At 40.5% G+C, this 23,907-nt stretch overlaps 1 protein-coding gene across 2 annotated transcripts; it reads left to right on the forward strand.

The window, feature by feature from the left end:
- The first annotated feature begins 173 nt into the window (after nt 1–173).
- On the forward strand, nt 174–23,907 carry TPMT (thiopurine S-methyltransferase). 2 transcript variants are annotated; one of them, XM_082637179.1, is made up of 10 exons: nt 174–249; nt 677–758; nt 5,101–5,285; nt 6,303–6,395; nt 10,495–10,627; nt 13,805–13,857; nt 14,567–14,641; nt 19,168–19,253; nt 22,547–22,591; nt 23,021–23,907. In XM_082637179.1, exons 3-10 carry the CDS (start codon nt 5,146–5,148, stop codon nt 23,131–23,133), a joined length of 738 nt encoding a protein of 245 aa, XP_082493305.1. In that variant the 5' UTR covers nt 174–249; nt 677–758; nt 5,101–5,145; the 3' UTR covers nt 23,134–23,907. The 2 variants fall into 2 exon arrangements, with proteins under 2 accessions (XP_082493305.1, XP_082493304.1); XM_082637178.1 differs by lacking the exon at nt 677–758 and having other exon boundaries at nt 183–249.

The raw sequence follows: 23,907 nt of genomic DNA on the forward strand, positions 1-23,907 counted from the left end.
GACGAGGGAGGAGTAGGGTACCCGCCTTCGCCTTCGCCGCGCTACTCGCCCCGCCCTGGCCATTTCCGCCGCTGAGCAAGCCGGGGAGCGTGGGGAGTGGGGCGGGGTCTGTGCGCCGCGGGAGGGGCGGGTCCGGGGGCGGGTCCGGGGGCGGGTCCAATAGCAGGGCTGAGCCTGGGGCTTAGGGACTCAGCTGGTGAGGCCCGCGGCAGCGCCAGAACCAGCAGCAGGCGACGGACAGCGCACAAGGTAGGCTCCGCCGGGTGCAGAGAGGGTGCGATGACCAATGGGACGTTTGCTAGGTGTGAGTGTGTGATCGGATTCCGGAACGGGGCGTCCCAGCCATCCGCGCCCTGAAATGGGCTCAGGGAGCCGAGTGGGAATGGGGAATAACGAGATCAGGTAGTGAATGACCTTTCTGAGTCCATGGTTAAAGTGACCCCAAAGCATTGTTGGGTATTGTTGATTTTAAGAAAAGAGAAGTACTTGCCGGGACAGTGAGGGGAACTGGGGTGCTGTAAATATTGTCTTGCTCCATGGTAATTGCATAGGTTGTATGCATGTATAAAAATTCACTGAGCCATACTCTTAAAATTTGTGCACTTTAGGGAAGTTATTCTTCAACTTACCAAAATTTTAAAATAAATCTAAAGTAGAAACATGTTTTTTTGAAAAGGTGAGGCGGAAACCAGTCTTGGGAGTCCACCCAAGGAGAACTTGGGCGACCAAACTAGCACATCTGATATTTCTGTGTATGGGTAAGAATGATTGTGAAATTTGCCTTTCCTGATTCTTATAATTTTGCACTTTTATCTTGCTTATAGGAAGAAATTTTTTATTTCTCCAGAAAAGGATGTGGACAAGTACAGGTTGAGAAGCTATGAGAACACCTAAGAAGTGATTAAGTTATATTCATGATGTTAAGTTATATTTCAAGTTTGTGTAAGAGGGGTAGAGTTGAACAATTCCAGGCTGCCCTGGCTCAGTGATAAAATTATTTTCCCTTTTGTTTTAAGTAGAGAACTGTTTATGAAGGCTCAAGTTCAGGTTCCAAAGTTTCTGGCTGAATGTGGAAATGGGAAAACTGCAACTCTCTTTTGCTTTTCTGTACCCAGTACATCAGATACTTCCCTCTGACCTCTCAGAAAACCCTGAGTGTCACCTCTTGACGTCGTCAGGGCCTTGCCAAAGCCATTTGTTAACAAATGTTTGCTGGGAAGTGAATTTGTGTTCCCAATTCCAAGAGAGGTGCCTTCTCCTTAAATCCTAAGCACACTGAAGCCAAATTTTGTCATAAAGGGAACTTTTCCTTGAATAACTGCTTTTCCATGAATAATGATTCATGGATGAATCATTAAATTAACTCCACCAAGAGTAACGTGCTAGTGTAATCCAAACTAAATTAGTTTCACTAATGACTCAAAGGATATGTTACAACTATTGTGTTGTATCATCCTTACATGACAAATTGCACGTTGAAAGGACAGACATTTTCCTCATACCTTCAGGTAGATTTGCAGTTATGTTCACATGTCCTTTTTTCTCAGTTCCCTTTGTAAAAAGGGGGAAAAAAAGGAACAAAGAGTGTTGTTCATCATCCAGTTATACTAAGGGTTAAATCACAACCCCTGCAGAGGGGGATGTACCCCCCAGGTGGTTTAGGACTTCAGGAGGGAGAATAAGGGTGAGGCATTCTGTGTTTTGTATAAATGGCCCCTAGATAGCATGCCTCAGGGAGAATTTCAATGGCCCCAGATTCTTGCATCTTCTTGTACAAAGAAATCACTAAAATCATTAACTCGAGGTATCTGTTCTTTGTGATTAGCAGTAATCTTTTACCAAGATGTATGCTAGACTACATGTTTTTCCTAGTCAAAAAAAAAATCTTATACATGTGGAGCATATATATTTGGAGCATTTCCTCAGAGGTATCTGAAAGGCTCTCTCCCAGGCTATCATCCTCAGTTAGGTCCCCGAATAAAATTGAAACTCACAACTCTTATGTTGTGTGTTTTTCTTTAGGTCAATGCCTTTGTGTGCATTTTCCCATACCAAAAAAAAAGCTATAAGAAAATTATTTGAAAATGCAAACTTGTGGGGTAGAGATGGGATATTGAATCTGTGCATCTACTTTTGCTTCCTCCCGAAACTCCACCAAAACAACAGCAGGATTTTTAAAGACATAAAGGGAAGACAGAAGAGAAGATAAAAGCAATAAAAATTTGAAACCTAGAAAGCAGATGGACGAGTGATAAAGGATTTTGCAGACTGAAGAAAGCTAAATTCTAAACCAGCAATGGGGAAAGCCAATGAGCAATCCTATTTGCATTATAGAATCCCCCAATGCTCAGGAATTAGCAGCACCAGGTACCTCAGGGAGATGGAAGGGTATGGTTGAAATTAGGAGGATTGCTTGAAATTCTGGTTCCTAAAAGGCTAAGTCCCCAGATCCCTTTCCCAATTCCCTGCAACCAAGTATCTCTTCTTCACCACACCAGCAGACTTTGGGGAGGTTTATTCCCTGGAGAGGGTACAGTCTTGGACTGGGAAGATACAGTTCACAGTTGGGGATGGGAGTACCATACTGAAAATATGGGGTTAATTGAACACAGGCAAACTGAATGCTGGGGCCCTTTCCCACTTTTATCCTTTTCTCATGTGAGTATAGAACCATGGTCCCAAGGACTCAAACTTTCAACGGGAATTGGGAAGTCCATCTATGGAAAGTCTGATGAGTCCAAAGAAAATAAAGATAATGACATCTAAGTTTCCAAATAATATCTATTCACATCATCCTACAGAGAAGCTTACAGTCAATAAGCCCCATCCACAAACTTAAACTTATAATCAGCTTTTTGGTATTTACTCTTAAATGTGAGTAGATAATACGAATTGCTAGGAATTTGAGGACAGTCACTAGTTTGAAAGGTAGAAGACAAAACCAACAGAAAAAATGACTCAGTAACAGACCATGCAGGTAAATAAGAGAAAATATTATATACATTCTATACATGAAATAACAACAAAATAAAATGAAAAGAGAACATCAGAAACAAAAAGGAGCTCTTGAGAATTAAAGACTTGAGAGCAGAAAAGAAAAACTAAATAACAAGGTAGAAAGATAAAAATAAGGTGGGCTGTCAGAAAATAGGACAAAACGATGAAGAGTTGGAAAATAGAAAAAAAGTATGAGAAATTTAGAGCACTGGGTCAGGAGGTTCTACAACCATAAAAAGGGGTCCGAGAAAGAGAAATAGAAAAAAAGGACCAAAATCATCATCTGAATAATTCAAGAATTTTTCCATAATTGAAGGATATGAGCTTCCAGATTAAAAGAAGTCAGCCAGATGGATGAAAGCAGACCCAGGATAAGGCATAGAGTTAAGAAATTGCAAAGACTAAGGGGCAAAGAAAAGCTTTGAGAGAGAGAAAAATATTGGCCACATGGAAAATATCAAGATCCAAATGTCTTTGAATTTAAGCAGTAACTCTACAAGCTAGATGACAAGGGAATGATTTCTTCAGAATTGTGAGAGAAAATGTTTTCTAACTAAGAATTCTTACCCAGCAAAACTATACATCGAGGATGGGGAATAAATAGTGTGAAGACATTTTATACATGTAAAATTGCCAAAAACCTTTTCTCCCATGCATTCTTCCTCAAAAAGCTGCCAAAGGTTGTATTTTACCAATATAAGGGTGGTAACCAAAAAAAAGGAAAATAGCCAGTAAAGGAAACAGGAGATTCATCAAAAGATAAGAAGGAAGGCTCCAGGATGGTGATAGACAAAGATTGCAGAAGGCTAGCTGTGTACCAGGAGAAGACAGCATCCAGTTCAGAAAGCTATTCTCTGAGATGACATTGATAGGATATCTGATAACCGAAGAGATTGAGAGTGTATTGACAGAAGATTGGGAGAACTTAGAGTTGAATTAGTAATAAATATATGGAAATTTTATAAATGAAAAAGCCAGATAGTTATTAACTATAGAATAAAAAGTTGTACAGAAAAGGAAAAGTAATCATAGGATTCTATGTGGCTTACCTGTGAATAGTATTTACCTAGTCATAATAATGTGAACTTGAAATGTTTAATCACGAATATGCTATATCTATATGGAAAGGATAGGAAAAGTGAGAAGGTGGTGTGTGTGTGTTGGGAAGTTGAAAGAGGACTAAATGCTTATCTTTTCTAGATGCTTCCTAGAAATAAAAAATTAAGAAGATACAAAATAAGCATGCTATTTGAGTTATATTTTGAGTTATATTTCAAGATTCAGCTAAAAGAGTTAAAGATGTTTTTCTCTCATTGGAAATGGGGACTGCTGCTTTCATAATTCTGTTGAACTCTTTGAATTGTGTGTATTTTAACATTGATTAAAAAAATAAGAAGTAAACATTAAAGGAAATTTTAAAAATTAAAGAGTGAGATGCTAGGAAAGATTCTAAGCTTACAAAAGTTATAATGCCTGTTTTTTTTAATCTGTCCTCTCTTTTTTTTAAACTTAAATTCTTTTACTCTAAGATGTAACTCAATTTATTTAAAGATCTTTCCTAATGTGTATTACGAAGTATGCCTCTACCATCAGATTCACTGAAAAGTAATTTTTTGTATAGCTTTTCCATGAATATTGAAATTTTTTTTAAAAGCCATACTGCTGGGACTTCCCTGGTGGCACAGTGGTTAAGAATCCACCTGCCAATGCAGGGGACACAGGTTCAAGCCCTGATCTGGAAGATCCCACATGCCGCAGAGCAACTAAGCCCATGTGCCACAACTACTGAGCCTGCGCTCTAGAGCCCGCGAGCCACAACTACTGAAGCCCGCGCGCCTAGAGCCCGTGCTCCGCAACAAGAGAAGCCACTGCAGTGAGAAGCCCACGCACCGCAACGAAGAGTAGCCCCCGCTCACTGCAACTAGAGAAAGCCCGCGAGCAGCAACAAAGAACCAACACAGCCAAAAATAAATAAATTAATTAATTAATTTAAAAATAAAGTAAAATAAAAGCCGTACTGCTGAGAATAATAGGTTTTTTCTTCATTCATCAATAGAATTGAAATACACTTAAGTGACAACCTTGCAAACATTTTCCACTTAGGCATTGGAGACACTTGTTTCTGAGTCAAAAGCTATCTACAAAACCATGGCTAATACAAGAGCAGTACTTGATGCTGAAGAGAACCCCGACACTGAGGCACAGAAAAACCGAGTGCTAACTCTGGAAGAATGGCAAGAAAAGTGGGTGAATCACAAAATTGCATTTCACCAAGAACGAGGAAATCAGTAAGAAATGTTTACATTTCTTTATATCAAATATTGGTCTATAACAGAAATGCTCTATCAGAAGCTGACTTTGGAAATAGAAATAATAATATAGATACCCATTATTTGATTTTAAGATGCACATTTTTAGTTTTTCACATTGGAGCATCTCTGAAATCAGGATGCATCTGTGGCATGTCATAGTTGAATTGGCAGTGATATTTCTTCTCATGGAGTATAAGTAATGGCGTGACTTACAGTTGATGACATCTTAGATTTATGAAATGTCTTTTTTTTAATCCCCTATAACATTTGTTGGGCATACATATTTATACATATGCAGATGCTCAAGTTATATTAATGCTGGCATCTCTTTATACTGAAAAGTGGTGGTGTTCTGACTTTGCTTTCCAATAGCATGTGTTCAAATGTTAAAGTATTATCTATATGGTGGAAGAAGAGAAGCTGAGAGAAATTAATAAGTGAGCTGAATGATTAGCAATGTAATAGTAGTAGTAGTAGTGGGCTTTGAAGCAGCAGCAATAAAGATGGGTCAGTGCTGAGTAAAGTGGTCGTGACAGATGTTCCTTCTTCCAGGCAGCCACCCTGACTGCCCAGGAGACATCATTATTATTATTACATTTGCACACTAAGTAATAGTTGGGGTATCATCCTAGAACCATTGTATGAGTTATCTCTGTCATGTAGCTGGCCTTAGAAGACACACACACACAGGTATACATTTTCAAAACATATCAACCAAGGAAAAAATAATTTTTTATGTTTAATTACTAATCGGGAAAGCCCCAGGTTTGAGTCACATTAACTGCTCCCTAGTTACCTGACTGAGCAAGTTGCTTAACCTTCCTGTTTCTTCATGTATAAACTGGAGATTTTAATGAATAATGTTACCTACTTCATAAAGTTGTTGGGAAATATTAAGTGAGGTAATACATGAAATGTACTTAGCATTGTAAAATTGTAGTCCTTTCCTCTGTGTCTTGGGCTAATTAAAACAATTTTTTTTTTAATCCCCAGGCTATTAAAGAAGCATTTGGATACTTTTCTTAAAGGCGAGAAAGAACTGAGGGTATTTTTTCCTCTTTGTGGAAAAGCAGTTGAGATGAAATGGTATGAGCAGATAAGCATCAACTTACTTTCTTGTCTTGATGATAAACACTTTGGGTGAATAATAGGATGTAAGTTTAAAAAATTCCATTCTCAGGAAATGCACAGGGATTCTATATTTTTATTAGACTAATACTGATGGGTTCATAGAGGTAACACTCTCAAACAGGAAGACAGTGCAGAAACAGAGGGGAGAACTAGTCTTTCTTTTTTTTTTTTACATCTTTATTGGAGTATAATTGCTTTACAATGGTGTGTTAGTTTCTGCTTTATAACAAAGTGAATCAGTTATACATATACATATGTTCCCATACCTCTTCCCTCTTGTGTCTCCCTCCCTCCCACCCTCCCTATGCCACCCCTCCAGGCGGTCACAAAGCACCGAGCTCTCTGTATTGAGTTTCTAAGCAAAAGAATTAGTCTACAATCAAAGTGGTGGGGGAGGCGGAGGATGGAACCAGCCTTCCCTCTTAAATTTCCTTCATCTTTGTGTGTGGTTTATTTTTTGTAGGTGGTTTTGGAATGTAACGAAGTTAATTTTAGGTATTTTAAATAGAGGTGGACAGAAAAGCTCAAAATGAATTACAGCTTTTTGGCAAAACCGTGTATATTCCACAGTTCAACTCAACTCTCCCGTCCCTCTACGAGCACATAGGAGGTTTTGTTTTCATGAATCATTGCTAATAAAACCAGTGATAAAGAAAATATTTCTTATGAGTAATTCTCTGTGAAGAGAATTCACTTTAATTCACAAGCCACTGTCACTATGGGTTACCCTAAAGTCACAAACCTGGCAATCGTTTCCTATACAGAATTTGTTGTAATGATAATGTACAGGCGCTATCGTACATGCCAAGACATAATCTTGTATAAGCTTGAACGTTGAGAACTTTGATCGTCAATCAGGAAAGAAAAATAAAATATATGAAAATGATTAGTAAATGAAAAAATAGTAACTTAAAAACACTCTCTTCCCTACATAAATACAGATGGGCAAACTACAGAACATGTGTGCATTGGGAGTGGATTTCTGAGCGGGGACGGTGACATTTTTGCAGCCAGCCCCCTGCTCCCTCAACTTGTAGCTGAGAGCATTTGTGAGTGGCTGCTGTGGCTTAAGATTCTAGGGTGGCCACCAAATTGAGAACATTATATCCTAACCAACTCACTGAACCAGAAGAAAGAATTACTTTGCAAACTACCTGCAAGAAAAACATTAACTCTATGAGCAGATTGTCTTATTGCTGTCATTAGTGATAACAATCTAGTTCTAGCAGAGGCTTTGAGACAAGGTTAGAAAATGGTATCATGAAACAGCCAATTAAATGTGATTGTTGAAGATTTAGGGTCTAAAGTCCTTTGTAATAAAAATGCCAGAACTAAGCTACTGTAATTGTATAAAAGTTATTATATTAGAGGATTTTTCACTTATGTAACAAATTTGTGTATTAAGGTCTATACAGATATCAGATGTGAATAGATAAACTATGAGCTGAAGCCCAAAAGCATTAACAAAATGTTTAAGACATTTCCTTAGGTTTTGGTTTTCTTTTAGGACAATATATTCCAGTATAATCCAGCCTATGCCAGTCTATAGTAGGCTATGGTTCATTTTTCCATATGTTGAGTAGAAGTAAAAATCCATGCAGCTGGTTTGGATAACTTTTTTGTTTATATTTTATAACTTCAAAAAATGTATGGAGAATAAAAAAAATTCCATGTATGTTAACTTACAAATTTCCCAGGAAATGTGAAAGACAAGTTATTAGTATGTATGTTTTAGAACTATAAACAGTTCATGTTCTGACCACATTGAAAGTGTGTCCTCTTGTGTAGGGAATAGGTACCATCAGTTCTGCTATTGTTCAGTTGTTTTGAAAAGGCTAATTGCATTCTAACTCCACTGATACATTAAGGAACAACTTGAGCATGGTTTGAATTTCACATCTGCTTATATGTAATTTTGTCTGCAAGAAACATGAGGTGAAAGCAGATAACAATACCCAGCTCTACTAAACCGTGTATAAATAGACAAACTGCACCCATGCACAAACCTCAGCTATCTCCCAGATACCTCAGTTCACCTCGGTGTGCTGGGAACCACTTGCTCCCATCCACAGCCAGTGTTGGAACTTTCCATGGCTGCCAATAACCCCCGTTCCATTACTTTACAATAACTTGAAAGCTGCAGCCCTTCCAACGCCTACAAGTCTACAAGTAAACTTCAGGTCTCTCTCAAGGTAAAGTGCCATGTTGTAGTATTTATATATTTTGTAACCATTTAACATGTAAAACTGTGCCACCATGTCTATTAGGTTCTTGTCTTTTTTCTTTTTAGTGTGGCACTAAGTTTTTTTTCTTAAGTACTATTTAATCCATTTTATTTCTAAATACTGTTTGATTGCATATTATTGAGAAAATCCTGATTCACGGAGATGAATTATGGCAAATGTGCAGCAGCTTTTTCTTAAAAAAAAAACCTTTTTAAAAATTAAGGTATAATTGACATACAACATTATGTTAGTTTTAGGTGTACAATATAATGATTTGATATTTGTATATACATATATTGCAAAATGATCACCCCAATAAATCTAGTTAATCAATACATAGTTACAGAACTACATAGTGTTGTGTGTGATAAGAACTTTTAAAATCTACTCTCTTAGCAACTTTCAAATATGCAATCCAATGCTACTAACTATAGTTACCATGTTGTACATTACATCCCCATGACTTATTTATTTTATAACTGAAAACTTGTACCTTTTGACTTCCTTCACCCATTTCACCCATTGCTCACCCCCAGCCTCTGGCAACTACCAATCTGGTCTCTGTATCTATGAGCTTGTTTCTGTTTTTTGTTTTCTTTCGATTCCACATATAAGTGAGATCATAAGCTGTGTGTCTGTGTCTGACTCATTTCACGTAGCGTAATGCCCTCAGAGTCCATCCATGTTGTCATAAATGGCAAGATTTCAATTGTTTATAGCTGAATATACTCCATTAGGACTAAGTTGTTTAATGTGTACTCCAACCCCCATTTTCCCCATAAGCCTCATGATGTTTACTGCATGATTTTGCATGGTGTGTGATTTTTAAAAATGCATATGTTGCATAACTGACTTATGTGTTGATTTAATGTAACATAAAATCAATACTGTACCTGGGTATTTGTATCACTAGTGCTGTTTCCTTTGAAGTCCAAGATCCCAAGACTGAATTCTGTAATTCTAAAGCTTACCAGAAAAATACTGGTAAGCTTTTGCATACGGTAATCAAATAAATTTCTGGATAGGGTTTAGTGTAAGTGGAAATTATAAGATTATTATAGAAATGGATGATAATGTTCTAGAGCCGAGTGCTCCAGTACGGTATCTACCAGCCCCATGTGGCTGTTTAAACTAAGTCACGCGAGCCACGTCTCAAGGGCTCAGTAGCCTATGTGGTTAGTGGCTGCTGGATTGGATAACACAGGTGTAGATTTTTCCATCATCACTGAAAGTTTTAATGGACAGAGCTGATTTAGAGAACTTGAAAAGCATATCTAATTCATAGATAGGATGCTTTTAAATCAGAAACTCTCCCAATCAAATCCATTTGTAGTAAATCAACATGTTAAGGTATAATTTTCCAAACTTTTAAATTTTTCCTAAGGTCGTATAAATCATTTTTTCAGAATTCCACATAGCATAAGGTTTGAGAATATATAGGTCCACTTTCTGTGTATCTACATGTTCTGTGAAACGTTGTGGGTCTGAATTCAAATAAATCCCTTAAAATTAAGGAAAATGGGCCTCCCTGGTGGCGCAGTGGTTGAGAGTCCGCCTGCCGATGCAGGGGATACGGGTTCGTGCCCCGGTCTGGGAGGATCCCATATGCCGCGGAGCGGCTGGGCCCGTGAGCCATGGCCGCTGGGCCTGCGCGTCCGGAGCCTGTGCTCCGCAACGGGAGAGGCCACAACGGTGAGAGGCCCGCATACCGCAAAAAGAAAAAAAAAAAAAAAAAAATTAAGGAAAATGTATGCTTATTGGTATATATCCTTTTACTTAGTACTGTATTTGAAATAAAAATTTAAGTGTAATTATATGATTTTATGCAGGTTTGCAGACCGAGGACACAGTGTAGTTGGTGTGGAAATCAGTGAACTTGGGATACAGGAATTTTTTACGGAACAGAATCTTTCTTACTCAGAAGAACAAATTATGGAAATTCCTGGAGCCAAAGTATTCAAGGTGTGTTTTGATTTTGGTAAATAGTTATTTCCATACCCCCAGAAGAAGGTTTTTCTCAGCATGAGTAAGTGAGGATACTATACAAGTGTCAGATGACCCCACTTTATCACCAGATTCACCTGGATATTATACAGTGTAAGGAGCATAAAAAGATAAACAGTAGCTAGGTGTGAACAAATATATATAAAAGCCAAGGTCAAAGCTTATTTGTCGTGTTTTTGATTTGGGTTTGTTTGATTTTTAATTTATAAACAGGTGTTTCTGAGAACCTGTCTTGTGCCACACCCTGTATAAGACACTGAAGAGATGAAAACACAGTCCCTGCCCTAAAGAATCGCTTAGCTTAGGAGAGAAGAGGAACGGAGGAGGCTGTTTGTCATACATGGACTAAGTGTAATGACGCGGAGTATTAAGGGAACAGAGAGGAATGTTTCCTAACCCAGCCTGGGGGAGCTTCCTGAAGTGTGTCGCCACACCTGAAGTGTGGTGACAGATAGGGCGAGGACAGGCAGAGAGTCAGGTCATCCAGTCCAGATGTCCTGTAAAGCTGGTACCTGAATGTGACACAGCCAGATTTTCTTTTGTGACCGACCACCCTTGTGGCCTCCAGGGAAGTGAGCTTGAACGGCAGTAGCCTCCTGGCAAAGAGACCAGATAGGAGGTTGTGAGCAGTGGTCCAGGAAATAGATCCTGAAGGGCTGCACCGGGAGAGTGATGGGGCACTTAGAGGAACAGATAGATTAAAATGATGTTTAGGGTGTCAAACTGGGAGGATTTAGTGATTAATTGAGGGGAATCCAGCGGGTGGTGAGTTCCCATTTCCAGCTCAGATGACTGGTTGGATAGCAGAGGATAAAGGAGAAGCAAGTTGAAGAGCAGAGAAAATGAGTTTTGTTCTGGAGATGAGTTTAGTTAATGAGTTTAGAGATGTTTAAAAGACCTGTGGCATGATAAAGGGGTAACTGGCAAACGTCTCTGAAGCATGTGCCAAGCATTTGGGCTGGAAATGATAGATTTGGGAGTTGTCCTCCTCCTGTGACCAGAACGATCCGGTGGAACTGCTTCGCTAGCTTGGGGTAATAATGTGGAAATAAACAGAAACCACCCAAATGAGAACAAGCAGAGGCTGTCAATTCAGAGGGAGGCGTCGATTGCATTTGTCAGAGGCTCAAAGCCTGGCAGGGGGGTGGGAAAGCTTTCTAGAGAAAAATGCAAAGGCTTCTGGCGCTGTTGGCTAACTAGAAGCGGCATCCCTTGTGATTGGTTTGGGAAGCGTATTTGATTTTGAGCTAGAAGAGAGGAGTAGGGGTGGAGGGGAGGCGTAAAAATCAGGGAGGCTGGCAGTCATTGACCACGTCCTGCAAGGCTGTGGTTAGGCTTCCCTGGCTAGGTGCTGCAGAGGTTATGGGTCCGAGCTCTCTTACCAGATGTGGTCTGGCCACCATCCGTCTGTACATTCGGTCTCTCGCAAAGCACTCTCTTTTCTAAATATTGAAATTAATTGCTCAGTTGACTAGGAAACTTGCTAGGACGTTATTTTACAGCTTCCTCCCACTCCATTCTTAGATCATCTAAGAATTCCTGTTTGCTCAGTCCGGAGAGGCTAGTCCTCTTCCAGACTCCTTGGAGCAGTGGTTCTCAGCCCTGGTGGCACATTTGAAATTATCTGTGGATCTTTTAAAATTCCTAGTGCCAAGGCCTTGCCTCCAGCTAATTCAGTCAGAACCTCTAGAGATGGGGCCTGGCATCAGGTCTATTTAAAGCTCCTAGGTGATTCCAGTCTGCAGCCAAAGTTAAGATTCACGGGCTGTTCTCCCTGCCTCCAGGCCCCTTCCTCTCAGGACTGACCCCCACTGTGCTTCCAGACTGGTCTTCAAAGACCCGCCCACCTCTGTTGCACCTTATTTCAGAATAAAATCCAACATTTTTACATCCTGAAGTACATCTCCTACCCTGCTCCTCCCCCCACCTCCCAGACTTCTCACCTCCCACACCCGTGATGTCAGCAGATGCATCCAGCCAGTTCTTCGGCCACCTTTTGGTCCGCCTTTCCCGGTGCTCGGGCAGTGAGTTCCCTGCTCTGTCTGCTCTGTTCCCACAGTTCTGGGCACACAACCAGAACAGTACAGCCCATTCTCTACCGTGATGGGTCTTTGTTCCCACACCTCTCTGCTCCACCAGGCTGTCCTCACTGGGATCAGAGACTGTCAAATTCACTGCAGTATCTAGAACTTGGGCTAGTCCTGTCTACAAGGTGCTCAGGAAATAAATGCTCATCAGTCAGTGCATGAAAGAGAGGACACTGGGGAGTCAATACAACTGCACTTTTCATGAGTAACTTTTAAAATGTCTGTCCTTTCTCTCTCAGTCTGCCTGGTAATTGATTGATGTGTATACTTGTCATTAGGGGGTCAAAATATTAGGATTTTGCTAAAGTAAATATTGCTAAAATATAACAAGCTCCAAAATGAGTAATAGTTAACTGATCTTCATGATTAACCAATCTGATTTTCCTTTCTGAGTTGATCCAAAAGAACCCCATACAGGTTTTTAAGTTTAAAAAGTCCCATTAAAAATTATTTTCAGTAAAATTGTATTTTATTTTCAGTTAAAAAAATATTTGCATAGGTTGCAAGGTTCAGGAAGTTGGGGGGGAAGATGGGGAGGAATTCACCAAAATGATTAAAATCACTGTGTTCAGAGGGTGGCATGCAGGTTTTTTCTTTATTCTATAAATTCTCTGCAGCATGGTCCATATTTATTTCAAAATTAAAAAAATAAAAATTTACTTTTTTATAGATTAGTGTTTTTTTAAAATATGTTACTTATTTATTTGGCTGCGTCGGGTCTCAGTTGCGGCATGCAGGATCTTTAGTTGCAGCACGTGAACTCTTAGTTGCAGCATGTGGGATCTAGTTCCCTGACCAGGGATCGAACCCGGGCCCCCTGCACGGGGAGCGCGGAGTCTTAGCCACTGGACCACCAGGGAAGTCCCCCAAAAATAAAAATTTAAAGTAAGATGTCTAAAAAAATTATTTGCTGTGAAATTATGTTCTTTATGTTTAATTACACATTCTTTCTCTACCACCCATGCGCTGCTTTGCCCCTCATTTCTCCCTTGACCATTCAACTACCTCCTAATTAAGTGGAATTTTTTTCTTGACTTTTTCATTGCAGAGTTCTTCAGGGAACATCTCATTGTACTGTTGCAGTCTTTTTGATCTTCCCAGGTAGGACTGATGTCTACCTCTGCACTTTTAAAAACTTGAGTGTTTGCTAGGCAATGCTGGGGTGGGCTGAGGGTCTTTTTATCACTCCCATTCCCTTGCAGTAGCACCCATGAAGCACTGATTTGAGTCTCTGTTCTGCAGTTATTTTTAACTGCAGCCTATATGTCTGCACACTTGATATCTTTGCCCTTGGGTAGCTGCTAAGCTCTGGAAAAATTATTATGACCCTAGGAAGGTAGGGAAAAGGAGGGGAAAGCAAGAAAGTATCTTCCACTTCACACCTGTGTCTGTAACAGAAATGCATTTCAGGGTGTGGACGGAGGTGAGAGCTCATCTCCTAAAAGTCCCTGATACCTGTTCCAGGGGCTGGGAGGAGAGTTGTCTCAAACTGTCCCTTGTTCCTCCTTTGTGCCCCCAAGTCCAAGCTGCTGCCACCAGCTCCTAGATCTAGGAGAAGATGGACACACACACACACACACACACACACACACACACACACACACACACACACACACACACACACACACACACACACACACACACACACACACACACACACCAGCACATCCCTAGAAACTCAGGAAAAGCAGATATGAGATCCCCGTTCCTTAACAGCTGGTGAGGTTCTCACATGTGCCATGGGGAACACTGTCTTGTTAAAGATTTTATTTTTCTTACATAAATTTTTTTATCTTTTTCTTTCTGGTAGAGCAAATATTGGCAAATTTGACAGAATTTGGGATGGAGGAGCATTAGTCGCTATTAATCCAGGTGATCGCAAACGGTTAGTGATTTGGCTCCTTCAATTATGTTGTTTTTTCCCCCTTGTTTAGCCTCCTTAATTTAGTATATTGTACTTTTTCTGGTTTCCAGAAGATTACTAGACTTCTACTAGTTTGAAATAGCTTATTGTATTTGGAATTAGAAGACCTATATCCAATAGCATCTTGGTCTAAAAAGTATAGGATTTGGCTACGGGGACATGGGTGCAAGGCTTGTGGCTCTGTCACTTCTAAGCTGTGTTGCCCTGGTCAAAGAATTCAACTTCTCTACACCTTAGTTTACTCCTCTGCAAAGCTGTAATTTTCCTACTAATACCACCCTCACCACCTCCACTGAGAGTACCAGGTAATACTTGTTTAGCCCTTGCCATGTGCCAGGCTTTCTTAAAATACCTTATGTGAAACAACACAGTTTATCCACCAAGCAACACTGTGAGGTATTATGCTATAATTATTCCCATTTTACAGATGAGGAAACTAAGGTCAAAGAGGTTAAGTTACTTGTCCAAAGTGCGGCAGCAAGTATGTGACAGAATTGAGACTAAAACCCAAGGACTTTGGCTTTAAAGTCACGCCCATGACTAGGCCCCCTCACACGGTTGTTGTGGGGATGGAAAGAAATGACACGTGTAACAAGTACCGTGTTGACCCTAAATGACTGTTTAACTATTAGCTGCTATTGTATTAGAGCTTTTGGTCTGGATAGTTTGGGTGACCATTCTTTTGTACCTGGTCTTATTAGAAAATAAAATTAAAATATGCGAAAGTATACTGAGTAAAATGTGACCCCTCCTGTGTACTTTCCAACCCAAATATCATTCACAGCCTTACTTGGGTGTAACACATAAATACTGAATTACTTTGTTGTATGGAGGCAGACTCAACATATCAGCGAAATGAAATTTTTCTCTTTTTTTTTTTTTTTTTTTTTTTGCGGTACTCGGGCCTCTCACTGTTGTGGCTTCTCCCGTTGCGGAGCACAGGCTCTGGACGCGCAGGCTCAGCGGCCATGGCTTACGGGCCCAGCTGCTCCGCAGCATGTGGGATCTTCCCGTACTGGGGCACGAACCCGTGTCCCCTGCATCGGCAGGCGGACTCTCAACCACTGCGCCACCAGGGAAGCCCCCAAATTTCTCTTTTTAAAAATGAATTGTTTGGGACTTCCCTGGCAGTCCAGTGGTTAAGACTCTGAGATTCCACGGCAGGGGGCGCAGGGCGTTCAATACCTGGTTGGGGAACTAGGATCCTGCATGCTGCACGTGGGCCAAAAAAAAGAATTGTTTGGTGAGTAAGGCTTGTTGCGAAACCTAATCTTATTTTAATTAGACATTGCCACATCCTCTTTTTTTTTTTTTTAAGATTTAATTTTATTTATTTTTGGCTGCACTGGGTCTTCGTTGCTGCACGTGGGCTTTCTCTAGTTGTGGCGAGCGGGGGCTACTCTTTGTTGTGGTGCGCGGGCTTCTCCTTGTGGTGGCTTCTCTTGTGGTGCACGGGCTCTAGAGCTCAGGCTCAGTAGTTGTGGTGCACGGGCTTAGTTGCCCCGTGGCATGTGGGATCTTCCCAGACCAGGGCTCGAACCCGTGTCCCCTGCATTAGCAGGCAGATTCTTAACCACTGCATCACCAGGGAAGTCCCACATCCTCTTAATATACATTTTCCTCTGGTGATAATTCACACTCCTTTCCCGCTTTTCTTTCTGACACCGTTCCTCCTTTCTCTCTTCTCTGGGACCCTCACCTTCCTCACATGCCTAGAAGTCATCATTCCCGGAGGGACCATCCTCAGCGAGGCTGTGCCGTCCTCTCTCCTGTACTTGCTCCTTCAAAGATTGCTTCAGTCCTCCTATTACTTTCATTCTGGTATTCAACAAATACACATTAAGTTCCTACTATGTCTAAATACACATGATGTTGGGGAAATAACTGAACAAGTCGCACATGGTATTGGCCCTTATCGTTTCCATATTTCCAGCTCTGTTCTTTCTCCCAAACACCCACATCCCATATCCAGTGTCTGCTCGGCATTTCCCGCGTGACATCAGTGTCCATCATCAACTCAATAGTATCACCTGTGACTTCTGCGTCTCCATAAAACACCACATTTATACACTAAACTCAGTTCTGCTGAGTGTCTAAGATTGTAGGTGTTCGCCGCTTCCTAAGGTTGTCCACGCTCTTCCTCGAGGTTAGTCTCTGCAGGCTTTGGTTGCGTCGCTCAGATCCACAAGGCAGTGGAGAGCAAACCCAAAATCACAAAGCTCACTCTACAGACCGTGCACCTTGTGTTCACTTATTTCTCCACCATCTGGCTTAATTTTTATAGATAATGATATAATCTGGCAAAATAATAAATATAAATATATATGTATATAAAATTTTAGCACATAGTAGGAGCTTAATAAATATTTGTTGAGTAAATGAGTGAAAACAAACCTGACTCAAAGCAAGGAAAATATACTGTTTCCCACCAGCCACCATCGCCTCCTCTGTCCTAGATAAAGGCCATCTAAGTGGCCTCTGAACTGTTCAGTTCATGGTAAGAAAGAGTCATGAGGCCCCTCCAGAGCTCTTGGAGAATCTAGTTCTAGTTTGGTCACAGACTCTGTCTTCCTGGTCCCCCTATTCTCTTTCCTCCCCTTCCAGGCCTGTGTGTGTGTGTGTGTGTGTGTGTGTGTGTGTGTCTTGTCACTGCCCCAAGAATGCCTTGGCCTTTGTTTCCGGAATAACTGCTTATTTTGAGCCATTAGGAAGATAAATGACTTTATCTTAGCATTTATGGTACTTAGTGCTTTTTCCCAGCCCTGCCATCAGTACGGGGTGTCTCCTGCTGAGATTACACATGGGCGAGAACTGAGGTGGTTTCTGCTGTGACTCTCAGGTTTCTTGCCTACCATCAATCATACCTCTCATTTTTCTGAATTTTTTGAGACTGGTTGAGAGAGAAAGTCCACATTCCAAGAGGAAGGATGCCTGTGAGTCCTCTGAAACCCTGCCAAACCTGTCTGACTGATCACTTCCTTGGGACAGCAAGTCCCTCCTTTCTTAAGAACAAGAATCCAAAGTTAAAAAGTAAAGGTTTCTGCTCAGAAGTTTGCTGAGGTCTGGTTCTTTCACTTGCAAGGAAGAGTGACCGGCTCAAGCCAGCTCAAGTTTTAAGGGAGTTTATGTTGAGGATGCTAACGGAATAAGCTACTGACCTGAGCATTTACCACGTACCAGGCAGTGTTCTAAGCACTTTATGTGTGTGCACTCATTGAATTCTCACAACCACCTGTGAGTTGGTTACTAGTTTTATCCCCATTTTACAGATGAGGAAACTGAGGCACAGAGGGGTTAAGGCTTTGTCAAGCTTACATAGCCTGTAGCGGAGGGGCTGAACTTTGAGCTCAGGGACCTTGCAGAGTCCGTACTCCTAATCCCCATGCAGGACAGCCTCCCTGATTTCTCCCAGGGCTCTGGACAGGGATGGCAGCACAACCGGGCCCCGTGGAAAGAGCCAAGGCTCCTCAGAGCTGTGCAGCTCATCCACCTCTGTCTGTCTGTCTGTCTCCCGTGGCCTCTTACCTCCCTGTGTGTGCCTCGTCTGCCCTCCTGCGTCAGCACTCAGCTTCCTCTGCTCCAGCCTCCACCCAGCACAGAAATGCCAGCGTTTGGTCCAATGACCACAGCGAACTAGCAGAGCTCCTCTTTGGATCTCTTAACTCAGTTTCCCAGTGGAGTCATCTGATTGGTCCAACTCATCATTCTGTACCAGACCCAGGCCTGGCTCCTGGTCTGTCTGCTGATGGGCCCTGTTAGGGCAGGTCCCCACTCTGAACCCATCAGACATGTCTGGGAAGTGGCATCACCTGCTCCTCAGGACACCTACTCCAAAGGATAGTTGCCGCAGCACTCAGGGTTTATGCCACCCATGCAGAACTGTAATGTCACAGTACCTTGAATTTTGGCCTGTTTATTAGTCTTACCTCGCTCCAACTAAAGAGAGGAAAGGGACTGTGTTTTGTACCCCTTACCCGTGCCCCCGGTGACGACCCCGTCATCCAGGATATTTGTTAAACGGCAGCATCCCAGGCCCCACAGCAAACCTACTGACTCAGTCTTGGGATGAATGAAGCTCGAGCATCTCTTCTTCCAGCAGGTGCCCAAGTAATCTGGTAAACCAGCCTGGTCTGGGAACCACTGCCCCAAATCTGGCAGTGCTTCGGGAAATATACGTTCAAAGCTGATGGGCCTCCGGGGACCACATCACATTGGAAGGAGCCTCTGTTCTGCTTAATTTGACATCTGGTCTGATGGGCTCCAGAACCAGGCCTCCTTCGGATTCCCATCCTTCGCTATTTCCCAGCTTAGGCAGGTAACATCATTTGCTGAGCCCATTTCTAGCTTTTTAGAATGAGAATCTACTTCATGTGATTTTTTAGGAGAGTTAAACTCAGTAATAGAGATAAAAGGAAAAGCTGGCTTCCCTCCCTGCCTCTCGTTCTTTGTAAAGAAATGTAACACATGCCTTTTAATGTTCTTTTCAGCTATGCAGATATAATGTTGTCCCTAACAAGAACTGGGTTTCAGTACTTCTTGTCTGTTTTTTCTTACGATCCAACTAAACATGCAGGTAAAGTTTCTTGTTCTTTTTCCAGTTGCCTTGTTTCGTGATTTAATTCTATGACTTGGATAGCATTATTTTCTCCTAATTTATCTCATGTGAGGCATACTGCTGATATACATGCAGTCTGTGTCATCCATGGTGGTGGGGATGGGATGTATTGGGCTGATGCCTACAAATACATCTTCATAGGAGGATGGGGTGAGACGTGGACGTGGGGAGGTAGGGGTGTGCAGGAAAATCTCTAAACTATTGCTGTGTTTAATTTCTGGAACTTTATAATTTATTGCATTTTAAAAATAACTGTATTTGTTTTGAATGTGTAAAAGGGATGTTTTCTTCTGGATTCATTTAAATGTGTTTGAACATTAAAGCCTGACCTTTTTTTTTTAACATCTTTATTGGAGTATAATTGCTTTATAATGGCGTGTTAGTTTCTGCTTTATAACAAAGTGAATCAACTATACATATACATATATCCCCATATCTCCTCCCTCTTGTGTCTCCCTCCCACCCTCCCTATCCCACCCCTCTAGGTGGACACAAAGCACTGAGCTGATCTCCCTGTGCTATGCAGCTGCTTCCCACTAGCTATCTGTTTTACATTTGGTAGTGTATATGTGTCCATGCCACTCTCTCACCTTGTCCCAGCTTACCCTTCCCCCTCCCCATGTCCTCAAGTCCATTCTCTACGTCTGCGTCTTTATTCCTGTCCTGCCCCTAGGTTCTTCAGAACCTTTTTTTTTTTTAGATTCCATATATATGTGTTAGCACACGGTATTTGTTTTTCTCTTTCTGACTTACTTCACTCTGTATGACAGTCTCTAGCTCCATCCATCTCACTACAAATAACTCAATTTCGTTTCTTTTTATGGCTGAGTAATATTCCATTGTATATATGTGCCACATCTTCTTTATCCATTCATATGTCGATGGACACTTAGGTTGCTTCCATGTCCTAGCTATTGTAAATAGAGCTGCAATGAACATTGTGGTACATAACTCTTTTTGAATTATGGTTTTCTCAGGGTATATGCCCAGTAGTAGGATTGCTGGGTCGTATGGTAGTTCTATTTGTAGTTTTTTAAGGAACCTCCATACTGTTCTCCATAGCGGCTGTATCAATTTACATTCCCACTAACAGTGCAAGAGGGTTCCCTTTTCTCCACACCCTCTCCAGCATTTATTGTTTGTAGATTTTTTGATGATGGCCATTCATTCTGACTGGTGTGAGATGATATCTCATTGTGGTTTTGATTTGCATTTCTCTAATGATTAATGATGTGGAGCATTCTTTCATGTGTTTGTTGCCAATCTGTATATCTTCTTTGGAGAAATGTCTACTTAGGTCTTCTGACCATTTTTGGATTGAGTTGTTTGTTTTTTTGATATTGAGCTGCCTGAGCTGCTTGTAAATTTTGGAGATTAATCCTTTGTCAGTTGCTTCATTTGCAAATATTTTCTCCCATTCTGAGGGTTGTCTTTTCTTCTTGTTTATGGTTTCCTTTGCTGTGCAAAAGCTTTTAAGTTTCATTAGGTCCCATTTGTTGATTTTTGGTTTTATTTCCATTTCTCTAGGAGGTGAGTCAAAAAGAAGGATCTTGCTGTGATTTATGTCATAGAGTGTTCTGCCTATGTTTTCCTCTAAGAGTTTGATAGTGTCTGGGCTTACATTTAGGTCTTTCATCCATTTTGAGTTTATTTTTATGTATGGTGTTAGGGAGTGTTCTAATTTCTTTCTTTTACATGTAGCTGTCCAGTTTTCCCAGCTTATTTATTGAAGAGGCTGTCTTTTCTCCATTGTATATTCTTGCCCCCTTTATCAAAAATAAGGTGACCATATGTGCGTGGGTTTATCTCTGGGCTTTCTATCCTGTTCCATTGATCTATATTTCTGTTTCTGTGCCAGTACCAGACTGTCTTGATTACTGTAGCTTTGTAGTATAGTCTGAAGTCAGGGAGCCTGATTCCTCCAGCTCCGTTTTTCGTTCTCAAGATTGCCTTGACTATTCGGGGTCTTTTGTGTTTCCATACAAATTGTGTAATTTTTTGTTCTAGTTCTGTGAAAAATGCCAGTGGTAGTTTGATAGGGATGGCATTGAATCTGTAGATTGCTTTGGGTAGTAGAGTCATTTTCACATTGTTGATTCTTCTGATCCAAGAACATGGTATATCTCTCCATCTATTTGTATCATCTTTAATTTCTTTCATCAGTGTCTTATAATTTTCTGCATACAGGTCTTTTGTCTCCTTAGTTAGGTTTATTCCTAGGTATTTTATTCTTTTTGTTGCAAAGCCTGATCTTTAAGTTGTGGCTTTTCAGGAAGAAGTGAAAACGAAGTATACACACTTTTAATTTGTAAAAGTACCCTATTTGATTTTTAATTGCGCCTTTTTTTTTTTTTGCCGTACGCAGGCCTCTCACTGTTGTGGCCTCTCCCGTTGCGGGGCACAGGCTCCGGACGTGCAGGCTCAGCGGCCATGGCTCATGGGCCCAGCCGCTCCGCAGCATGTGGGATCTTCCCGGACCGGGGCACGGACCCGTGTCCCCTGCATCCGCAGGCAGACTCTCAACCACTGTGCCATCAGGGAAGCCCTAATTGAGCCCTTTTTAAAAAGTGCTTTGTTTTATAAATATCTGTGTAATTTTTTCTGTTTGAATAAGCCAGATCTTAAAAACTCATTAAAAGATGAGACCTAGTGTCCATAATTAAGTCTGGGACAATCAGATGGAAATAGAAAATAAGGGAAACAGATGTCAGCTCTGCGAATATGATGTAAGTTCCCTTCCTGAACAGTAGGCCTAAGGAAGGGCCTGTAGGAAGAAGATAGAACAGGCCTTGTCTGGGGTGGAGGCTAAGAATTCCCTTCTAGAAAGGGGCAGAAGCTGTTTCTTCTAAAGTAAATGGTAAATGGGCAGAGTTTGTAGGATGAGGGTAAGTGCAGGAATGGTAGAAGCTCTATACCCTGGAAGCAGGAAGCCCCAAGGGAATTTGTTCATGAACTCCACTCTGAGTTTCCTGTTCCCAGGTTCCAAGGCTGACTCAGCCATCTCATGTAAGCTGGAGATGGGCATCTAACATTACCAGTCCCCTCAGTAAGCCAGTCTTTGGTATCAGATGTGCAAAAGAAGAAACAGAAGAACCTGTCACATCCTCACCTATTTGGATAATTGAGTTATGTATGGAATGTGTATACCAAGGTCATTGGAAATAAGCTGAGAAGTGGGCCCTGAGAATTTATTTCTCTTTACAATTAGATCTTTTAGAATTTATTCTTCACCATGTTTCTCTTTTATTTAGGTCCACCATTTTACGTTCCAGATGCTGAAATTAAAACATTGTTTGGTAAGTTACAGACATGTGCTGTAACTTTTGAAATAAAGTCAACAGTTAACTGTTTCGAGCTATTAGCAAACTATTAATATCTAGAAGTATATAAAATTTAAAAGTCAGAAGCCATTTAATTGGAGACTATTATAATCAAAAAAGGAACCCATCTCTGTAATAGGACTTTTTAGCTAAATGGTATGCTTATGTTAAAGACATCTGAATTCTTCTAGAGAGATGGTATGTTTACTTTAGCTCTTAGGAGTTATAAGTGATAATAACAATTCAGAGCGCAGAAAATTTACCCTTAATATTTATTTCCCTGTGTTCATTAAAAAGAAAGAAAAGATCTTCAGTACGCACTCTTTTAAAAATCATCTGATATGTTTTTAGAACTGTTGCATTCTTCATAAAGTTTTAACTTGTCACACTTTCTTTTTGTTTCAGGCTCAGTGTGCAATATTCATTGTCTGGAGAAGGTTGATGTTTTTGGAGAAGCACATAAAAGTTGTGGAATTGACTACATTATTGAAAATTTATATCTATTTACAGGAAAGTAAATGAGATGTAAATAGAAGCAAGTAATATCAACATGTTTTTGAGCAATTGAAAATTGTGCTAAGGCATGAAAATATAATAGATGACTTTTGGAAAAAAATTCTTCATAAATCATATCACAGATCTTTGCTCAAAAATGCTTATAACTTTTTAGGAAAAAAAAACACGTACTTTGGAAAAGAGAGTGTGATTGGGGGGTGAAAGATTATACCTGTGTGTCTTACTTACAGATTGCAAGAATTTTTTACAATCAGCATGTATTACTTGTATAATTAAAGAATAAAAGAGAAATATAATGCATATAACAAATATAATAGACAGAAACATTGGCATTGTTTATGAAATTTAGAACCATTGCGTAAATGTAACACTTTAATGGGGTCCAAGGTAAAAGATAATGGTCTAATAAGACATTATATAAACATTAATTTTTACTATAAACCCTCATATTGTACTCAATCCTAGCACTCCTTTTCACATTTTTTTCTCCTTATATAATTTTATATGTGACAGAATGAAGAAATAAACTTTTAAATTAATGAAATTAACCAATCTATATGGAAAAAACATTTTTCCCAAACTGTAAAAAGAAATTATTTTTAAAAGTTGTTTTCGGTGTTTGGCAGTTTTTTGTTTCTTGTAATTTAATCTTGTTTAGATGATAAAGTCTTACGAAGTGCAAGGCACTTAGGGCTGGGTTCATGTCTGTTCATTATGAAAGTTTAGATTCAAAACTTTTCAGTTTTTCATTAAAAATCACATTTTGATAAATCAGA

Source organism: Mesoplodon mirus, assembly GCF_964341445.2.
Source record: "Mesoplodon mirus genome assembly, chromosome: 12".
Lineage (NCBI taxonomy): Eukaryota > Metazoa > Chordata > Mammalia > Artiodactyla > Ziphiidae > Mesoplodon > Mesoplodon mirus.